Here is an 18,095-nt window from a genome sequence, read left to right as displayed (position 1 = left end):
CCAGCACAGTGATTATAGGATGCTTTTGTTTTTAATTTGCTCTTTACCTCTACTATACTGTTATCCTCTTTATGATGATTTGATCTCTTTATGATGATCAAAGGTTTAGGGAAATATCCCTATAAATAAGGAAAATGCCATGAAGAGAACCCAGGACATGTGTATCTTGAGTGCATGCGTCCTAAACTGGTGGTGGTGGTCTGAAATCCTAATGAGCAGTTGGCAAGGTGTTTATCGGCCTCCACGCGACTCTGTGAGATTTCCAGTTTACCCCCTGGCACCGGGTGTAGGTATGAGCCACCTTCTCATTCTGTCCAGATTCTGTTGGGCTGCAGCTGGGAAGAGCTTCCTTTGCCAGAAGATTCCCATCCAGTTCTTTTATTCTTGGCAGGTTCATTTACTTTTTCATGGTTTTTCTCCTAAACCAATTCCCAACCTGGACCCAGATAAGTCGGTTTCCTGGGCCTTTTGTTATTGAAGGCAAGGAAGCTATTATTGTCCTGTGGTGCCCGGGACAGCCCGTCCTTTGCCTTTGCCACAAGTGTTTAAACAGATCTTAAAGGGACATCAAATTCAAATGTATTAAAGATGCTAGTTCAGGGAGATCCTGAGTGGATGTCTGGATTTTCTGATCTTATAGTCCCTGCAGGCCCTCATGGCATCTCTACCTCCAAAGAAAGACTGAGATTTTACTATAGAAAGGAAGTTGAGATGAGTATGCTTATGAGAATGAAATGACTGTGTGAAAGAATGTTGATGTTAGGAATCTGCTTTGAATAGTATAAATGCTGTTTTAACATTTTATATATGTATGCGTATAATGTACACACACCCACCCATGTATATTTATAATAGAAATGATATTGCAATATATCAATCAAGATGATTTCAGTTTTTTCATTATTGAATTAAAATAGCTTTAAAAAAATGTTTTATTTTTGAATATAGCAAGATCAACTTTACACCTGGGCTGCAGTTAGTCAGCCCACACACTCACTGGATTGCACAGAAGGGCAGTTTCCCAGGCGAGTCCCGTCTGTCTGGCCGCCGTCTGGACCTCCTGATGAAGAACACGGGCCCACGGCTGCTGACGCAGGTAGGACCGGGCGCGGGGCGCGTTCTGAGTGCGTGTGACATGAAGCGTCTGTGCAGTGCAGACTGGGCCGTGAGTCTGTGCTTCTCCTCGAGGTCTGTCTTCGATTATAGTCAGCAGATAACTCAAGGAAAGTCACTGGGGGGGCTTGTTAAATGGGAAGTTGTTACTTCCCACCTTAAGGCTGCTGAGTTAGAATTCCGGCGAGTAGGACGCTGGCGTTGTTCGATCATTGTTGTGTAGACGGAGTGTGAGAAGCACTGTTCTTGGAGTCCCGATGCAGCCACTACCCAGGGTCGAAGCTCTGTGTCCGGAGGAGCCAGGAGGCCCCGAGGGAGCTTTTTGTCTGTCACCTGCGGAGGGGCGGCGACATCACCTCTTCCCTCTGGCTCTCCTCCCTCACCACCTTCTTCCTGCCTTTCTTAGTCCTTTTCTTCATCTTCAGAGAGAACTGGGAGAGGCAAGACGGAGATATCGGTTTTACTAAATCTGAATTTTAAGTAATCTTTCAAAAATTGCACAGTGTTCAGATGTAATATTTATTTTTCTTTAAAATTTTTCTCTTAGGTTGTTTTTTCTCTTGGTACCTTTTGTTGTCTTAAAGTTTTTTGAGTTACTGGCTGGGAAGGTAGCGTGAGATTAACATCAGCTTTTATATGGAGCCCAGTACCAGGAAAGCACTTTATATTTGTCATTCGGAATTAAGAATTTTGATCCCCCCACCCCCAATGGCTTATAGAGAAAAAGGTAGTCATTAGACACTTAATTTGGACTTGTAGTAAATGAGCATAGGATGAGAGCATGGAGCTTGGGCTCGGCCATTTCCCAGCTTTGTAACCTGGGAATTTTTCTCACGACTGTGCTCAGTCTCTCCACCTGTGAAACAGTGAGAAGAGAAACATTTACTGCATAGCCATTTTGAGAGCTGCACGAGTTAATGTAGGTTAAAGCACAGAATCAGCTTTTAGAATGCAGTGCCTGGTTCAGCAGAAGTGTTTGCTGCTGTTCTTATAATTATTGTCATTATTTCGTGTCCTTATCTTCCTGATGAATTCCCTGTAAAAACCAACAGTGACCCATAGTGTCAACAGTTTTATTCGAGGCCCCTGCACAGAGGTCTGCAAAGGCAGACAGTGCTCGCCACCTCCTGTTTGATCCCTGTCTCTGGAGGGACGCGTTTGCCTCTTTCTTCCGTGCACTGAGGCAGTGAAGGGGGGCCCACACCAATTCTGCGTGCCCCCCTTTTAATGTTCAGTGCTTCTGAAACACTGCTTAGTGTTTACTTGGTGGCCTATACTCCCTGAAATGAACATCACCGGGAAGATAGGCTGTAGGAAACTGTTCCATGTGGGGCTCTGAGTTTATCATAACACAGAGTACAGTTGATTGAGGGTCAACGTAGAGTTCCTTAATGCAAAGCTCTTCAGAGATGAGGGAGTTCTAATGTGATAACACCTGAAAATAAAGCAAGCACATAAAAGCATAGTGTAGTTTTAAAAGGAAAAGCGTACAACTCAAAGAATCGATCCCATTAAATACACCCTTCTACTTGTTTATGTTAAAAGTTACTTCCTGGTAGGAAATAGCCAGATGTAGAGATAGTAGAATTGATCAATTTCATGGAGAGCTCTTTTAACAGTTGTTCATATCTTATGTTTTACATCATTGTTTGGGGTGACATTTTCATTTTTTTCTTCCCTTGTGTGTTTATCATTCTCAACTTTTCTAACTGAAATATTTCTATTATTCTCTCAAATTTTAGAGCACTTAAAGTTATGAAACATTTTATGCTATTGATTTTGTATATTGGAGGAGCACTAGATTGAAAGTTAATTAGTGCTAATTAGAGTTTTAGTTTGGTAAAAGATGACAGTTGGAGTTAATGCTGGGAAGGTTGTCACCTAGCTTTTTTCTCATTATTTGATGTAGCTTGCAAGATGCCAGAGCAAGTAATTTTTAATATAATAACTTGTCTTCTTTTAAAATATGCATTCTTGAAGAGGATGATGGAGGTAAGTAGAAAATAATTTAATACAGTGACTTGTTTTTCTCCAATTGATCTGTTATAAACCCAACAGCCATGTAGCATTTGCTTGTCCAGCGATCTAATGGCACTTTCTGAATTTTTCCTGCTGTGGCTCCATGGGGCATTCTCGTTCTGGGGGCCAGAGTCCCCTGACCCTCCGAGTCAAGCTTTCAGTTGTAAGAGTGAGAATGTTAATAATACAGTGAAAACTTTGCATAGAGTCTACTGTTTTTTTTAAAAAATATGTATCAATTGCAAACTTTGATAACATAATTGTTAATAGTAATAAACTATTTGCAGTGCACTTAACAACTGATTGCCTCACATTATTGTCTGGTCACATCATGGTTAAAACCACTATTTGCAACATGTGGCCCCTTTCGATTTTCATGTAAAGTAAAAGAGTTCAATGACTTTTTTCTTTTTGAAGAAAACTGACTTGCAGTTCCATCTTAGGAAATGGAGAACTTATTTTTTTGCGCCTTTTTTTTGGTCTTCTGGCTCTTCTTTGTATTGCTTATTAATTTACATGTCCAGCTACTTCCGATCCATGGTGCTGCCTCTTCTGCCTGTCTCATGATCTCACTTTAATTTTTCCATAATCCCTTCTGTGAAAGAGGTTTTTCTCCACCTTCATATAGTGTTGAAGGAACCAGCCCTCCTTTATGTGAACTTGAAGTGAGGAGGCCAAAGTGCAGCCTCGATGCCTCCCCCCAGAGAGCTGCCAGGGGGCGGCAGAGTCCTGTGAGGCTTTGCTCCCTTCCTGGTTCCCTGCATGGTTGCCATTGTCTCTGGAGAGGAGCCTAGGGTGTTATAGTCGACATTTTGAAGTCTATGGAAGCCTCCTGAAGGCTAAAGCTGGCTGGAAAGGAAATCAGAAAGCAACGTGCTCCAAAAGTTGGTGGCAGAAACATTAAGAAGAAAACCTTTCCATTTGTCTTGTTTCCTCTTCATTTTCTCTCTCATTTTCCTTTACTTACAGGGTACCAGGCTGCAAACCCTCCCCACCCCCATGGCGGTTCTTTTTTCTGGAGTCCCATGGCGGTTCTTTTTTCTGGAGTCCCATGGCATTTTATTCATATCTCTATCGTTTGAGTTATTTCTGTGTTGTCATTTATCTCTTTATACATATCTGTTTTACAGACTCCTAACATGTCAAGACCTTTGGGCACATAGTATATACTTAAATATTTGAGTGAATAAATGAAAATCTTTTGTTGAATGAGATCTAAATAAGTAAAATATCTACTTAGCACGTGAATGCAAGCATTGGAGGGAGAGTTTTGTGTGTGTGCTGATCATTTTAGCCCGTGGGTCATTTTAGGGACTCAGTACCAAGTTTCAAAGGTTATTCAATAGATTTACACAAGATCAAAGAGATAATTAACTTCAGTTTTCAAATTCATGAGAAAGTGCAGGATGTCTAGATGTGAGTTGGGACTTGATCATTCTTGCGGCATCTTTGGAAAATCACGTCCCTTATCTTTCTCTGAAAGCGTCAGTGGCCAAGAGAGCGAATGGACGACTGACTTTTAGAAAGGCAATTTAGGCACAGAAAGTCCTGGAGGGAAATATATGGAAGGAGAGCTGGTAGAAACATGGCAAAAACTTTTTGTGGAGAAATCTTAAAAATTGGGTTCACATGCTGGCTGATAGAATTGTAACCCACTTTTGCCCCAGAAAAGGTTTGAGCAGCTTATAAATAGCTAGGTGTACAAACGGATTACAAAGGAAAATAGATCAAACTGAAAGGAATTTAGGATGGAACAATGAAATGAAGCTGAGGCAAGCCAGCATGTTGAAATGTGTTTCAGAAGGACCTGCAGTTTTTAAAGGTAGTTGGAAATTTATCCCTCAGGTTTAAAGTAGAAAGGGAAATGGGAACAATTCTCTATCATCCCGTGTCCAGGAGATTTAAAGCAACAGTCTCTCAGAGAAGCACAACTTTTCTGGCCTCTAATATTCAAAAGAAGTTTCTAATGGTTCCTAATAAAAGAGATTCTTTGTGATGCAATGCAAGTACAGCATCATCAGATCATTTCCAGGTTTAGTCCAAACGCTTTGGGGTGCGTTCGGTTGAGGTAACGCAGACAGTCTGCAAGGGGCCACAGGAGAATTGACAGCGTTCTCTCTCTCAGTTTCTTGCTTGATCAAGGGACAAAATGTTCTAGAACAGATTGACTGTGTCTCCTGTAGGTCATGCTCCATCTTCAACATTTTTTTTGTAAAATCAGGCTGCATTTCCCCTTGCATATGCAAGCTAAAGCCTGTGTGTCGACGTCCTTTGTTGGCAGCGAGGGGCAGATCCATACTATTAAATAATCAGATAAGCCCTTTTCAGGAAAATGACTTATTTAACCCCATCATCATTTGTGGAAGGACTACCAGAATTAAAATACCAGAATTAAAAACATCCACCACTTATTAGGCGAGTAATTCTAAGTCTTGCTATTTCAATGAAGTTTAATGAATTCTCTTACTATTAAATTGACTAGATTTGAATCAACTTGATGTATACCAAAAGAAGCTGTAATTTACTAATTTTATGTAAGTGCATTTTTATTTAAAATGTAAAACTCTGTAGAGATGACTTCATTTGCAGAGGCAGACTCTGTATATTTTAAAGGGTGCTGTGATTTATTTTCCTTCAGAGCAGAGAGGCACATCCTACTCATGGTCTTGCTGCCCTCTCTCTAGGAAGGTCAAACTCGTCCCCGTCTGTTCCGTTTTATAAGTTAGAAGCTTATTCTGCAATGATGAGGAGATCATTTCTGAAACATATTTGGAATTGTGGGGAGCCCAGAATTTCAGATCATTTGCAGAATTTTATGAGGTGGCTTAAAAAAAAAGGAACATCTAAGGTTTTGTTGGGAATGTTCTCTCTCTCCCTTCGCGCCACAGTAATGTTTTTGACGGCAAGTCTAGTTTCTGAGTTCTTCAGAGGGGTGAGTGAGGGAGTTGGCAGGTCTAAATGTGCCCTCCAGGGAGCTCTCACTGGGTCACTCTTTCAAAACAGCCTTCCTAGTTGCTGAATATTTAGTGGGGATCCTGTCAGTTCCAGAGCTGAGAGAAGCAGTTCCCGAAAGCGCCCTGGATCTTGGGAGAGGAGAGTGTTGGTAACAAGTGCCATCGGGGTTTCAACGAGGCACGATCATTCTCAGGACGTTAGAACTGAGCAGGTTTCTCGGATTTCTCGAGTGCCTGCCCGGTGACTCTGGACCTGAGCCCTTGCTCAGGAGCCAGCTGACGACTTATTTGCCCTGAGCGTGCCAGCTCTTTTCCACTCACGCTCCTTTTTGCCATTTCTCATGCTTCTCCTTACTCTTTCTCTTTCCTATACCTTTCCTTCTTCTTCTTCTCTTTCTTACTTTATTCTCTATTATTTTCTTTCACATCTATTTTCTTTCTTCTCTTACTGTTCTCTTCATTCTCCCTTAATTTTGTAGTACGGTTACTCTGTACATCACTTTCATCTTAAAATCTTGACCCTCTTCAACTCTTAAACTTCAGCTTAATGATTTTGAAGAGAGTATTTCGATAAATTTCTCTTAGATGTTGTAACACACTGATTCAAGGAAATAAAAAGTGTCATGAAAGGGATGGGGATGGAGAATGAACTGAGTTCGGGTAGCTGTGGAGTTAGAGAGGGAGATGAGAGCCTCGCTGTGGGTGTTCAACATACTGGCTGATGCGTCTTTGTAGCTCATTGTTGGGGTAAACCGCACGCAGCCTTGTTTACCCTCAGAGCCCAGAGGTCTGCTTCTCTGGGCAGGTCACCAGGTCTGAGCCTATAGAAAAAGAGCCAGGAAGCACTGAGTGCATTTCTAATGTAGAGAACTTTTAGTGGTCCACAGGAGACGCTCTGGGCTCTTCCCACACTGTCTAAATAGAAAGAAGAGGAAGCGAAGCTTTTCAGCATCTGCACAAAGCCAGGACCGTATCTTGAGTCGGTGGAGTTTGGGAGGATGTGGAAGTGACTGAAAGCAAAAGTGTCCCGGAGTTCAGATTTGCTTTAACGTGAACTCTTGGCTGGCTTTCATGTTAAAGGTCTTTATTCAAAATGGCTGACTCTACCGCTAAGTTCAGAGTGGAGATTTATCAGTATAGGAAGCATCCGCTTTTCACTAACTTATTGAAATATAGTATTTGTCGGGGAAAATGGTTGTATTTGAAGGCTACTTGTTAATGTTCTGTTGCCACAGTGACATTTGTGGCATGAAGTGACTGCTTCCTGCTATTCTCAATAATTTTTGTTTTGAAAGACACACCCCGAGCTGCGGTGCAGGAAGCGGTGAAGGCACAGCAGTGTCCGTGTTGCCTGCTGTGAAGCCCGTCCTCCCGCTTGGCCTGCTCAGGATGCTCACTCTTTGTGGTGGCGTCCTCGCTCATGGTGTGACCATTCTTGTGCTCACTCCTTTCATTCCCTCCTACAATTACTCAACCACTTTGTGCCAGGCAGGCACTGTTCTAGAAGCTGGGGATACAATAAGGGGAAAAAAAATCTATGAAATGTCTCTCCTCACAGGGTTTGTTTTTGTCAGGTGAGAGAGAGAACAGATAAGTAGGCAGATAAGTGCGTCTAGTCTATCGTGTGATGATCCGTGTCACGAAGAGGGTGAGTGACAGGCAGTGGGGAAAGCTAGGGAGTGGGTGCGCCGCTCCTTTAACTAGGGAGCCCAGGGAGCTGGAGCAAGGCCCGGAGGGAGGGACAAGGCAGGAGATCAAGCAGATACCCCAGGGCTGCAGGGACAGCTGGAGGGAGTGTGACTGGGATGTGGTGGGCAGCAAGAAGCCATGCGGCTGGAGCACAGTGAGCCAGAGGGGAAAGGCGGAGGAGCTTCGAGAGGTCAGGGAGGGTGGGCAGACGAAAGAAGGCCCCTGGGCCCATCGAGACTGTGCTTTAGTCTAAGTGAGAGGAAAACTTTCAATGTCATTAACAATATGTTACACAATTTAAGTAATAAATACCTTTTGTTTTTCGATAGCCTTGTCACACACATCAACTAAAATGCTGCTAAATCAGGAATGTCTCACTTGTCCCCGGGAGTGACAGCTGTATCTTTTCAGGTGTCTGGTCTGCACGCCAGTCAGGGGCGGGAGCCATGTGACAGTCGGGAGACAAACTCTAGTCTTCAGGTTGCCACCAACTGCTTGTGTTATGGGCCTTGGGTTTCTCATCTGTCAATGTGGAAGATAGACAAGATGAAGGGTTTTCAGACTCCGACCCGTGGAGCCCTGGGGATTCCTGGTGCCTTTTTATTTTTATTCTTACATTTTTAAGTTTCTGTGCAGGCTTCACTTAGAAGAAAGTGTCCCCAGCTTACAAAAAGAGTCCTGCACTTGGTTATCCCTTAGATTTTTCCAGCATGAAGAATTTTCGGGCTCACAGACTCCCAAAGGACAGACTAAAGGAGCAGCTTCCCCTGTTACTCACTGCCTCTTGGTGACAGTGCTTCAGTGTCTCTCACTGAATTCAGAAGGTAATTTGTCAATAGTTAGGTAAGGCATTTGAGGTCCCAGCCTTCAAGATGGCTGAGTTGGCATCTGTCACTGTACCAACTTACGCTAAGTGAATAGTATAAAAGGTGACTGTCTTAGCAGGTACTTCCTGCTAATTCAAAATAGAAACTAGCAATTGAAAAAAATAACCAGGATTGATGTGTCTCAAGGGCATACGGCTATTCTAATTTCAAAACTAATTAATGACATGAGTGTTAGTCATTGTATGTGTTAGATGTATTGAAAAGCAGTCATGTCCTCAATACAGAAGTGTAATCTGAAGATAAACGGAATGTTTTTGGTACTTATGGTTAAAGATGTACTTTACTTAGTTTTGTTTTCTGATTGAGGAAATGGGAAAATTTGTTCTTTAATTTTGCCTATCTTCTTCCTTTCCAACCCAGAATCTCAATCTGCTGTTTTGGAGACTCCAAGAAAAAGTTCAGATGCCGTTCAACAGGTGAGATGTTCTTACTAGGACGTCGAATCCTTTTTTCTCTTGTTTGTTGTAGAATTGTGACAGACTCGGGTCTGTCTTCCCGGCTGCCCCGCTGGCTGGGCCGTCCGGTTCTCTCAGCCTGCCGGGCATCCAGTCAGGCAGAAGTGAATGCTTTCTTCCCTTGAGACTTTGCAGAGAAAATCAGCCTTGAAGTGGAACTGAGTACATGCTTTTCAGAAGCTGCATCATTCGCTATGCAGCCAGCATGGGCCTGACAACAGCTGGCTCCAGCAGAAAACAGTGACCTCTCCGGGAGATGACGCGCAGAGATGTGCCTGGCCGAACCAGAGTCACGTGGATACGATTGTTAAGAAAATCTGTCAGAGTTTTTCTAAAATCAAATAGTATTCTTAAGTTGCTTTAGTGGATGAAACATTAGTTGGTGTCTTTTTAATTTCCACAGAAACTTTTTTTTGTTACTAAAGCCAAATTTCATGTTTTTTTTCTTGTAACAAAATGGACTTACTCTTGAAAAAAAGACCCTGCAAGAAAGGAAGAACTTATATGAAATAGTAATTGTGGATAGCTCTTGCTCTTTTTTAGTATAAAACCCATTGTTTATTTTATTTATACTTTCTCCCAACTGTGCTTTTGAAAGTAACGGAGCATTATAATTTATCGGTAAGGAGTGTGTGTTCCCCTGAGCATGGCCCAGTAGAAATGGGGTGACTCTGACCTGGCTTCTAGGTCTGTTTCAGGTGAGTGTGTGACAACCCACAGAGGCTATCTGTGACACAGTGTTCTTTTTGTAAAATTCAAAAATCTGGTGATTTTTGAGAACTTTTCCAAGTATAAAATGACATCCTTTTAAGAAAGAAGTGGAAGGATCCTTCTCAAAATTGAAAATTATCAAAAATTATTTGTTACTTTTCACTTGCCAAGAACAATGGATGTTTCTTCAGTTGTATTGATTGAAAGTCCTAAAAGTATAAATTTGGCGACCTAATAAATGAATTTTCAGAAAAATGAGCCAGGAAAATATCTTAAGATCAATCAAGATATCACATTAAGAAAGTAGTAGTATTATTTATTACATTATATAAAATTAGGACACTATAGTTTTATCTTCTTGAAGTTTATAAGCTCATGTTGTTACTCATACATCATTTTTATCCCTATTATGTTTTACAAGTAATAAATATATTTTTAAAGGAAAGAAAAAAAAAAAGCAGTAGCCCTGCATCATACAGGCAAGCCGTGCGCCCCCTGGAGGAGAAGTAAGGATGCAGCATTGGCTGAGAACTTCATTTTTTTAAAAATTAATTAATTAATTAAATTTTATTTTTTTTTGGTGATGACGATTGGCCCTGAGCTAACATCTGTTGCCAATCTTCCTCTTTTTTTGCTTGAGGGAGATTGCCGCTCAGCTAACATCTGTGCCAGTCTTCCTCTATTTTGTACGTGGGATGCTGCCACAGCATGGCGTGATGAGTGGTGTGTAGGTTCACACCAGGGATCCAAACCCAGGAACCCCCGTGCCACTGAAGTGGAGCCTGCAACTTAACCACTATGCTGCCGGGCCGGCCCTGAGAACTTCATTTTATAATACACTGGTGCCTTTCAAAAATACAGCTGGATTGGCCATTATCGTAAGAGTAAAGATCCTCGCAGTGTCCTAAAGCAAGTTCTCCAGCCTCTGTGTCAGAGCAGAGATCGACGTCAGGCTGGGGCGCTCAGAGAGGCACGGTGCGCTCAGCTGAGCGTTGTTTAATGATTGTGCAATGATTAGGCAATAGTGAATACGGTGGAGAAAGATTAAAAAGAGGTAAAGAGAAATAAAGTCAGAAATAAATAAGAAAATAGTGCCCTCAAAATATCCTCTCATTATTTTTGAAACTTTTGTTTTTTGAGGCATGAGTAAGTTGTGATCTAAGATAATGTGTTAGATTTTTCTAAATCTATATCTCCAGGGCATATATTACCAAGTTCTTTGTTATATATGATGATGGCAAAGAAACATTGGACAAAAAGTATTCTATCAACAGTGACAAGGCGTGCGTAACATTGCTCTATACATTAGGATTCCAGCTGTAATAAGTCAAGATCTATATTCATGTGTGTAAAATTATAGTGACTATTTTTCCTGGACTGTGAACCATGGAAAAATATATTGTAATAAGCAGAAAACCTGATGAACTAGATGATTTAAAAACACCGATGTTACAGCTTGGAAACTCAAGGGTGAAATAGCTCAGTTTAAATTTCACACCTTCTCCTTTCCTTGTTGCCAGTGAAGTGTGTAGAAGCCAGAAAATACAATGAATTAAATTGGGGTAACAATATTTGGGAGCAGTTGAGGTTAAGCAGTCAACAATGACATCCCTTACTTTTTGAGCCATTGACTGTTTGTCATAAGTTTATTTTCTGGATTGGTTCTTTTCTTAGATGATTTGTGTCTGTTTCCTAAAAGAGATATAGGAAATGAGAATTAACTATCAATCTATTGTGACTTGTTCCTTTGCTGTATTACCTTATGCAATTCTTACAATAATCTTTTTAAGTAACTAGTATAATTTATGTTTAACTGATAAAGGGAATGTTTATAGGCGTTATCTTACTTAAGGTCACAGAATTGATCAAGGTTAGAAGCCAAGATCTGTTGGGTTTGACACCTCGTGTTCTCTCCACTGTGATAAAAATGATGCTTCGACAGGAGTAATCGCCCTCTGGCTGTTTAATACCAGCTCTTGTCAACATCATCAGGTGGATGAGATGAGACGTTTATTTCCAAAGTTATTCTATTACATTTAAACTATACTGTTTATAAGAGTCAAATGTCAAGACATGTTTTAAAGGCTTAGAGAGAGATGATTAGTTCACCCACACATTTTTAAGTTTTACTATAACTTTGGTGTGCTACATTGTGTCAGTTTTACTAACTTTAGCACTTCACTATTTTAAAAAAAACCTATTTCATTTTTCATGTAAAGCACTTTGCTGTTCTCTTGTTCGTCACTAGATGGCAGCTCTGTATCTCTGTAAAGTGCCACTGCAGCAGGAAATGAGAGGTCTTAAGCCGGCTTGCTCTGTATGAATGATGGACATAGGAGGTTTTCTGGTCTGTCGAGGCTGCCTGCGTTATTCTGTGGCTGGAACGGGCATGTCCAGGACTCCTTAGGCAGAGGCACGCAGCAGGGTCGGAAAGCATCCGCTAAGTTTTTCTTCAGATGTGAGTTCAGGCACCTGTTCTCTCCATCTGAGCACCCTGGAATTTATTGAATGAGTTTCGACTTTTACTCTCTCCCTGTAGTTAATAATTCTGAGAGCTCCATAGCCCTAGAAAAAACACATGACGCACAGAGCCTTTTCTCAACTCAAAGGAGTTGGAAGGCCATGGTGTTGCCAGAGAGTCTGATGCTTAAAGCAAATACAGCTGGTGCTCATGTGGAAAGAAAGAGCTATAGCTGCTCCTGGAGTGCTATTATTGACGGTCCTATGGAATGAGGAAGTTTAAAATACAACTACATTCCTTAAACCTCACTGATTATTTTATTTTCAAGTAATATGCTCTGAAAATCTGTGTTTAAAGAATTATTTCATAAAACTGAAACAATTCTGTTTTTTATCCTTTGGTATTTGAAATATTGTTTAAATCTTTTAACATTCTAATATGCAAATAGGCAAATATCACTTATGTTCTCTAAAGATATTCGCTCCTATGTTAAAGATTAATATGTGGGAGCAAAACTGGTTACCACCCAGTTTTTAACTTATTTTTTGCATTTGAAATTATGTATAAAATTTGGGTTTTGAAGTACTTTCCTAAGACTTGACATCTTTCTCATGTAAATAGACTAGCTGAAAGGTAACTAGAACTAAATTTGATCTTTAAAAACTCTAGCTTTCGATAAAAATTGATAATATAAGGCAGTTGAAAGTTGGGTCTTTTTACATGTCATGATACTTATTAATTGTGAATAGCCTCATCTCTTACAAAGTGCTGGGTAATAAAGAGAAATTAGACAATCTCAGCACTCTCTTCCCCCACATGTTGTACAGTTTATATGCAAATAAATTCTCAAAGGTCAGAAAAATGGTTATGATTTGAGAGAACTGGCAAAGTCCTATCTCAGTCCAGTTTTAACCTCTTTTGAAGTTGGCTTAAAAGCCTTCTCTTTGGGGGCTGGCCCAGTGGCACAGCAGTTAAGTTCACACATTCCGATTTGCCAGCCCGGGGTTTGGCGGTTTGGATCCTGGGTGCAGACATGGCCTCACTCAGCGAGCCATGCTGTGGCAGGCATCCCGCATATAAAGTAAAGGAAGATGGGCACGGATGTTAGCTCAGGGCCAGTCTTCCTCAGCAAAAAGAGGAGGACTGGCAGCAGATGTTAGCTCAGGGCTAATATTCCTCAAAAAAAAAAAAAAAGAAGCCTTCTCTTAGGATCCTCTCTGCTCAGTGCCCCTGCGTGTCCTCAATGCCTAATTTGACTGCAAAATTCTTTTCCATTGGTTCTCCTTAAAGTGCCTGTGATGATGCTTTTTATACAATGACCACTCAGTAGAATTTATTGTTAGTTTCAGAAACATCTTTATTTAGGAACAAATCAAGGAAACAGATGTGAGGAATGTGAGGTTGCCTAATTGATGGTGCTTGAGGGGTTCCTCACGTGAGTCTTGGCATAGGAAAGTTTAAAGAGTAAAGCAGCTTTCATCAGATCAAAAGACAGGTGTGGGGTGAACGTAATTCTGAAGGAACAATAATGGAGACTTATAAAAACAAGAAGCCACTTGAATTGCATTGGAAGGTATTAGACATATCAATGGGTTAGAAAAAAATATAGTTTAATGTAAGTTCCTTCTAAACTCCCAAGGCAAAAAGTAATATGAACTTACATGGTAATTATAAGCCCACAAAACAACAATTCACAAGACAAGTGAGCAACTAAAATAGAAACAAAAGTAAGAAAAATTCAAGTTAAAGGAGAGAAGGAGAGAGATGGTTGGGGTCAGAAAACGTGGGTCAGCCCTCCTTCAGATCTCCCTCAGACTCTGATTGTTCTTACATGCTCTGTAAATGCTTTGACCCTATGAGTCTGGGGAGGGGCGTTGGGAGGGGAAATGACACAAGGATACCCGTGTGGAGGCATCAGCATTGCAAATGGGTGACATTTTGGCAAGGTGTTTCTTTTAACCATAATATGTTAAGGGGAAGAAAGGATTTTTCTGGAAAGTACATTTTCATTTTATGGAAACTCTAACCAGCTCAGAGAAAGATTTAAACATTTTAGCTTTAGAAATAAAGAAAAAAGAGAAATTGTTCTGTCAGTTTTAAGAATGAAAACCAGTTAGCATCTGGAAAACAGTTACAATTTGAGACGAGAGTGTGGGGAGAGAAGTAGACGTCACACGTTGCTTTTTTCCTAAGATTCATTTTGCTGGGCATTTGTCTTTTCTGTGGAGAAAGGCAAATGGTTCAAGCAGCTGATCTAAAGGGATCACTGAGCCCATAAAAGTTCTTAGCTTATACAGGATGCTTATCTTCTATTGAACTTTATTGGACATCTGTTGACCTACTATGTGCAAGGCATTTGTGGTAGGTATTGAAGGAAATACAAAGAATTAGAAGGTTCCAACTCTTCCATATACATGAAGTGGTTTGCAAGATGTAATGTGATTCTGCCAAGGTATTTAGTGTATGTTGTGTTACAGAACCTAAGAAAATGGGAACGTTGTTGAGAAATTGTGATTAAGGACAGCTTCTTAGGAAAGGGGGATGAGATCAAGTCCTCAGAGGGATCGCTTTTGGGCAGTGGAGGGAAGAAGAGTGAGGATTTCAGAAGGGGAAGAGAGGGAAGTTACAAAAGTAGAAAGGAACGTGGCATTTGGCGTGGGGGCGGGGGACCGGGATGGGCACAGTTGTCCAGTGACTGAGCGCCAGCTTAGTTTCCGCCTCCAGGAGCCCAGCTCTGCCCCCCACCTCCCACCTCCTCTGCCTGCAGAGCCCACACCTGAGCCAGGGCCCATCTTATCTGGATCACTGCCTAGTCTCCGGACAGGTCCCTTTACTTCCAGTCCTAATCCCTTCTAATCTTCCCTTCTCACTGCCCCCAGAGTTATCTTTCTAGGATCCAAATTTACTTACCTCTGACGTCTGCTTAGACTCCTTCAGTGACTGCTCAGAGCATCTGAGGAAGCATTCTGACTCCTGCACTGGACACGCAGCCTTTCCCTTGCCGTCCTCGTCTTCAGCCTTGTCACTCACCATTTCCTACATGTTCGTTTTGTTCCAGCCTTAAAAATACCCCTTAAAAATAAATTTTCTGAAAGCTTTTGCATCCTTTATGTCTGTCTTTTTATACGTGTTTTTTCTGCCCTCCTACTCCCTTTTTTAATCTCCTTAATTCCTACATCTTTACCTAAACTCATGTCAGACTTTCCTGCCTCTTGGACACTTTCCCCGAGAGGCCTCCACCTAGATACCCCTTTTGACGTCCCCACTCTGGGACCCGGTACTTATCTACTTTCCCATCACTGTTGTTTTTTTTTCCTTAAGATTGGCACCTGGGCTAACAACTGTTGCCAATCTTTTTTTTTTTTTTCTGCTTTATCTCCCCAAACCCCCCCTGTACACAGTTGTATATCCTAGTTGCAGGTCCCTCTAGTAGTGGGATGTGGGACACCACTTCAACGTGGCCTGACGAGTGGTGCCATGTCCGCACCCAGGATCTGAACCCTGGGCCGCGGCAGCGGAGCGTGCGAACTTAACCGCTCGGCCACGGAGCCGGCCCCATCACTGTTGTTTTATGCATGTCTCATTGACAGTGAGCCCCTTAAAACTGAGACTATCCTTATTCTGTTTGTCCCTCCAGAACTAACACAGTCCCTGACATTTTCGGGGTGCTTGGAAAATGTTTGATGAATGAGTAAGTATGTAGGAGACCACGCTGACTGGAGCAGAGGGGGCTAATTGGGGAATGGTACAAAATTCGCTTATATTCTTACCATAGTGGCTGAGGACGTGGGCTTTGAACCAGTGTACCTGGACACAAATGCCAGTTACTCCACTTTTCACTGGGAACCTATGCAAAGCATTTACTCACTGAGCCTTAGTTTCCTCATCTGTATAATGGGGTAATAGTAACTCGTCTAATAGAGTTTTGTGAGATTTAAATGCATTAACTTATGTAAAGTGCTTAGAAGAGCTCCTGGCACATAGTAGGCACTAAAATGTTAGCTGTTATGTTGTCATCGTTGCTGTTAGATCTGAGCACTACAGTTTCCCCTCCTTACTTGTAGTTTCTGTGTTTGCACACTGGCCTGCCAGCTGAAATATACTGCAGCCCCCAAACTGACACTCAGGGGCTTTCACGTTCATTTGCAGACATGCCCAAAGTGGTGAGAAATTTGAGTCCCCTGACGTGCATGTTCCCAGCTGAGAGGGGGCAAGGCGACCCTCTGCCTGCTTGTTGCAGCTCAGACTGTAAACAGATGTCCTTCTTGCAGTCTATTTAGTGCCGCATTTCTTGTCTTTTTGTGCTTTTGCTGTTGAAAATGTCCCCCACGTGCAGTGCTGCTGTGCTGTTCCTCAGGGTAACGAGGCTGTGACATGCCCTACAGAGGAAATACGTGTGTTCGATATTAAATATATATACATTTAGCTTATATATTTGATCCATTTGTATATATTAAATGAGATGACTTTAAACAGAAACACACAGGAAACAAGGTTAGGTATTAATCAATTGAAGAAAATATGATGGAAGGCTGGCAGGATTCCCCCTAGCAGCAGTGGGTCGTAGTCACTGTGTCACGCTGACTTTGTAGAGCAACGGCTGTGAATAATGAGAGCGGACTGCACCTTGTGTCATCCTCACAGTGCCCCTTTGCAGTAGGCAGAGGAGGTAACAGGTGTCCACATTTTACAGGCTACTAAAGACCTTCTGAGCCAAGTAAAGAATTTTAAGATGCCTTGTGCTCAGCAGAAGAGCCCTGAGTTTTTGAGCAAGGAAGTACTATGATGAGCTGTCGTTTAAGGAACAGTTACCTGGCAAGAGAATGTAGTATTGAGAGGGAAAGGGAGAACAGAGCGGGAAAGAAGGACCAGCCAATAACTCTCCAGGTATTCCCACTGTGAGGTGAGGAGGTTCTGAACTAAGATGCCGATGTGATAAAGGAAAAGCAGCAGCCAGAGGTTGAAATCATGGATTTGGGAACCATATCTGGGCTATCAGTTTGGCTGTGGTTCTCAGATGTGGTCCCTGGCCCAGCAGCATCAGCATCACCTGGGAACTTGGTAGAAGTGCCAGTTCTCAGGCCATCACCCAGACATAGTGAACCAGAAGCCCTGGGACGGGCCCAGCAGTCTGGGTTTCAGCAAGGCCTCCAGGTGCTTCTGGTGCCCATCACGTTTAAGAGCCAATGAATTAGAAAAACAATTCCAGCACATCACCATGCCCAGCTAAACGGCAAGGCAGGAGGTGGTATGTGTGTGGAGGATCAGATGCATTTTCAGTTTAAGGAAAAACTTCAGCATCTGTTTCATGGGAAGGATTCCAGAGATGCCATTTCAGCTCTCTGTGTGCGAAGCTCTTTTTTTCCACAGTACGTTCTACTTTAGAGAGCCCTTGGTGAGTTATTTACCACTTACCTTGTCTTCTGAGAGTCCCCTGTTTCTTGAAATTCCCTTTGACTTGAAATTGTACTTTATTTTTGTACGTAATCTTCTCTATTTAAAATCTGGATTTTTCTTCCTATAGGATCATGTATAGCATGTGTAGGCCTGTTGTAAATCTGGAATGCCGTTGGTTTGTTCCAAGACCTTAGAATGTTTAGAATTTAGAACCTGACAGAGAATTTATATGCTTCTGTGTAGGATTCATACTTTACAGATGTCTAGAGGTATCCTAACTTGCCAGTAACGTGGCCTCAGATTTAGCAGAACTTGAAAATCTGAGTATGGTAGAAAATGAATTACGTATCTCATATTAACATTTACAAAATAAATAATCACAGTGTTAACTTACCAATAAGCGGTTTTT

At 41.8% G+C, this 18,095-nt stretch overlaps 1 protein-coding gene and 1 long non-coding RNA gene across 4 annotated transcripts in view; one reads left to right on the top strand and one right to left on the bottom strand.

The window, feature by feature from the left end:
- Positions 1 to 18,095, top strand: part of FMN2 (formin 2) — a 342,456-nt gene that overhangs the window by 78,022 nt on the left and 246,339 nt on the right. For both annotated transcript variants that reach the window (XM_070602584.1, XM_070602585.1), the window contains exons 3-4: positions 949 to 1,096; positions 9,023 to 9,078. In XM_070602584.1, coding sequence (XP_070458685.1) covers positions 949 to 1,096; positions 9,023 to 9,078 — 204 coding nt within the window. The remainder of the gene's footprint in view (positions 1 to 948; positions 1,097 to 9,022; positions 9,079 to 18,095) is intronic.
- On the bottom strand, positions 915 to 17,887 carry LOC139080686 (uncharacterized). Of its 2 annotated transcripts, XR_011535390.1 has the most exons (5): positions 17,705 to 17,887; positions 16,348 to 16,668; positions 15,200 to 15,348; positions 8,088 to 8,297; positions 915 to 2,548 (listed from the first exon to the last, which is right to left on the bottom strand). It is a non-coding gene; the product is annotated as an uncharacterized lncRNA (long non-coding RNA). The 2 variants fall into 2 exon arrangements; XR_011535391.1 differs by lacking the exons at positions 915 to 2,548; positions 8,088 to 8,297 and adding an exon at positions 13,622 to 13,803.

This window comes from Equus przewalskii, chromosome 31 (genome assembly GCF_037783145.1).
Source record: "Equus przewalskii isolate Varuska chromosome 31, EquPr2, whole genome shotgun sequence".
NCBI classification, from domain to species: domain Eukaryota; kingdom Metazoa; phylum Chordata; class Mammalia; order Perissodactyla; family Equidae; genus Equus; species Equus przewalskii.
The sequence above is the reverse complement of the archived record's forward strand: the minus strand, read 5'-3'. Positions and strand labels throughout refer to the sequence as shown.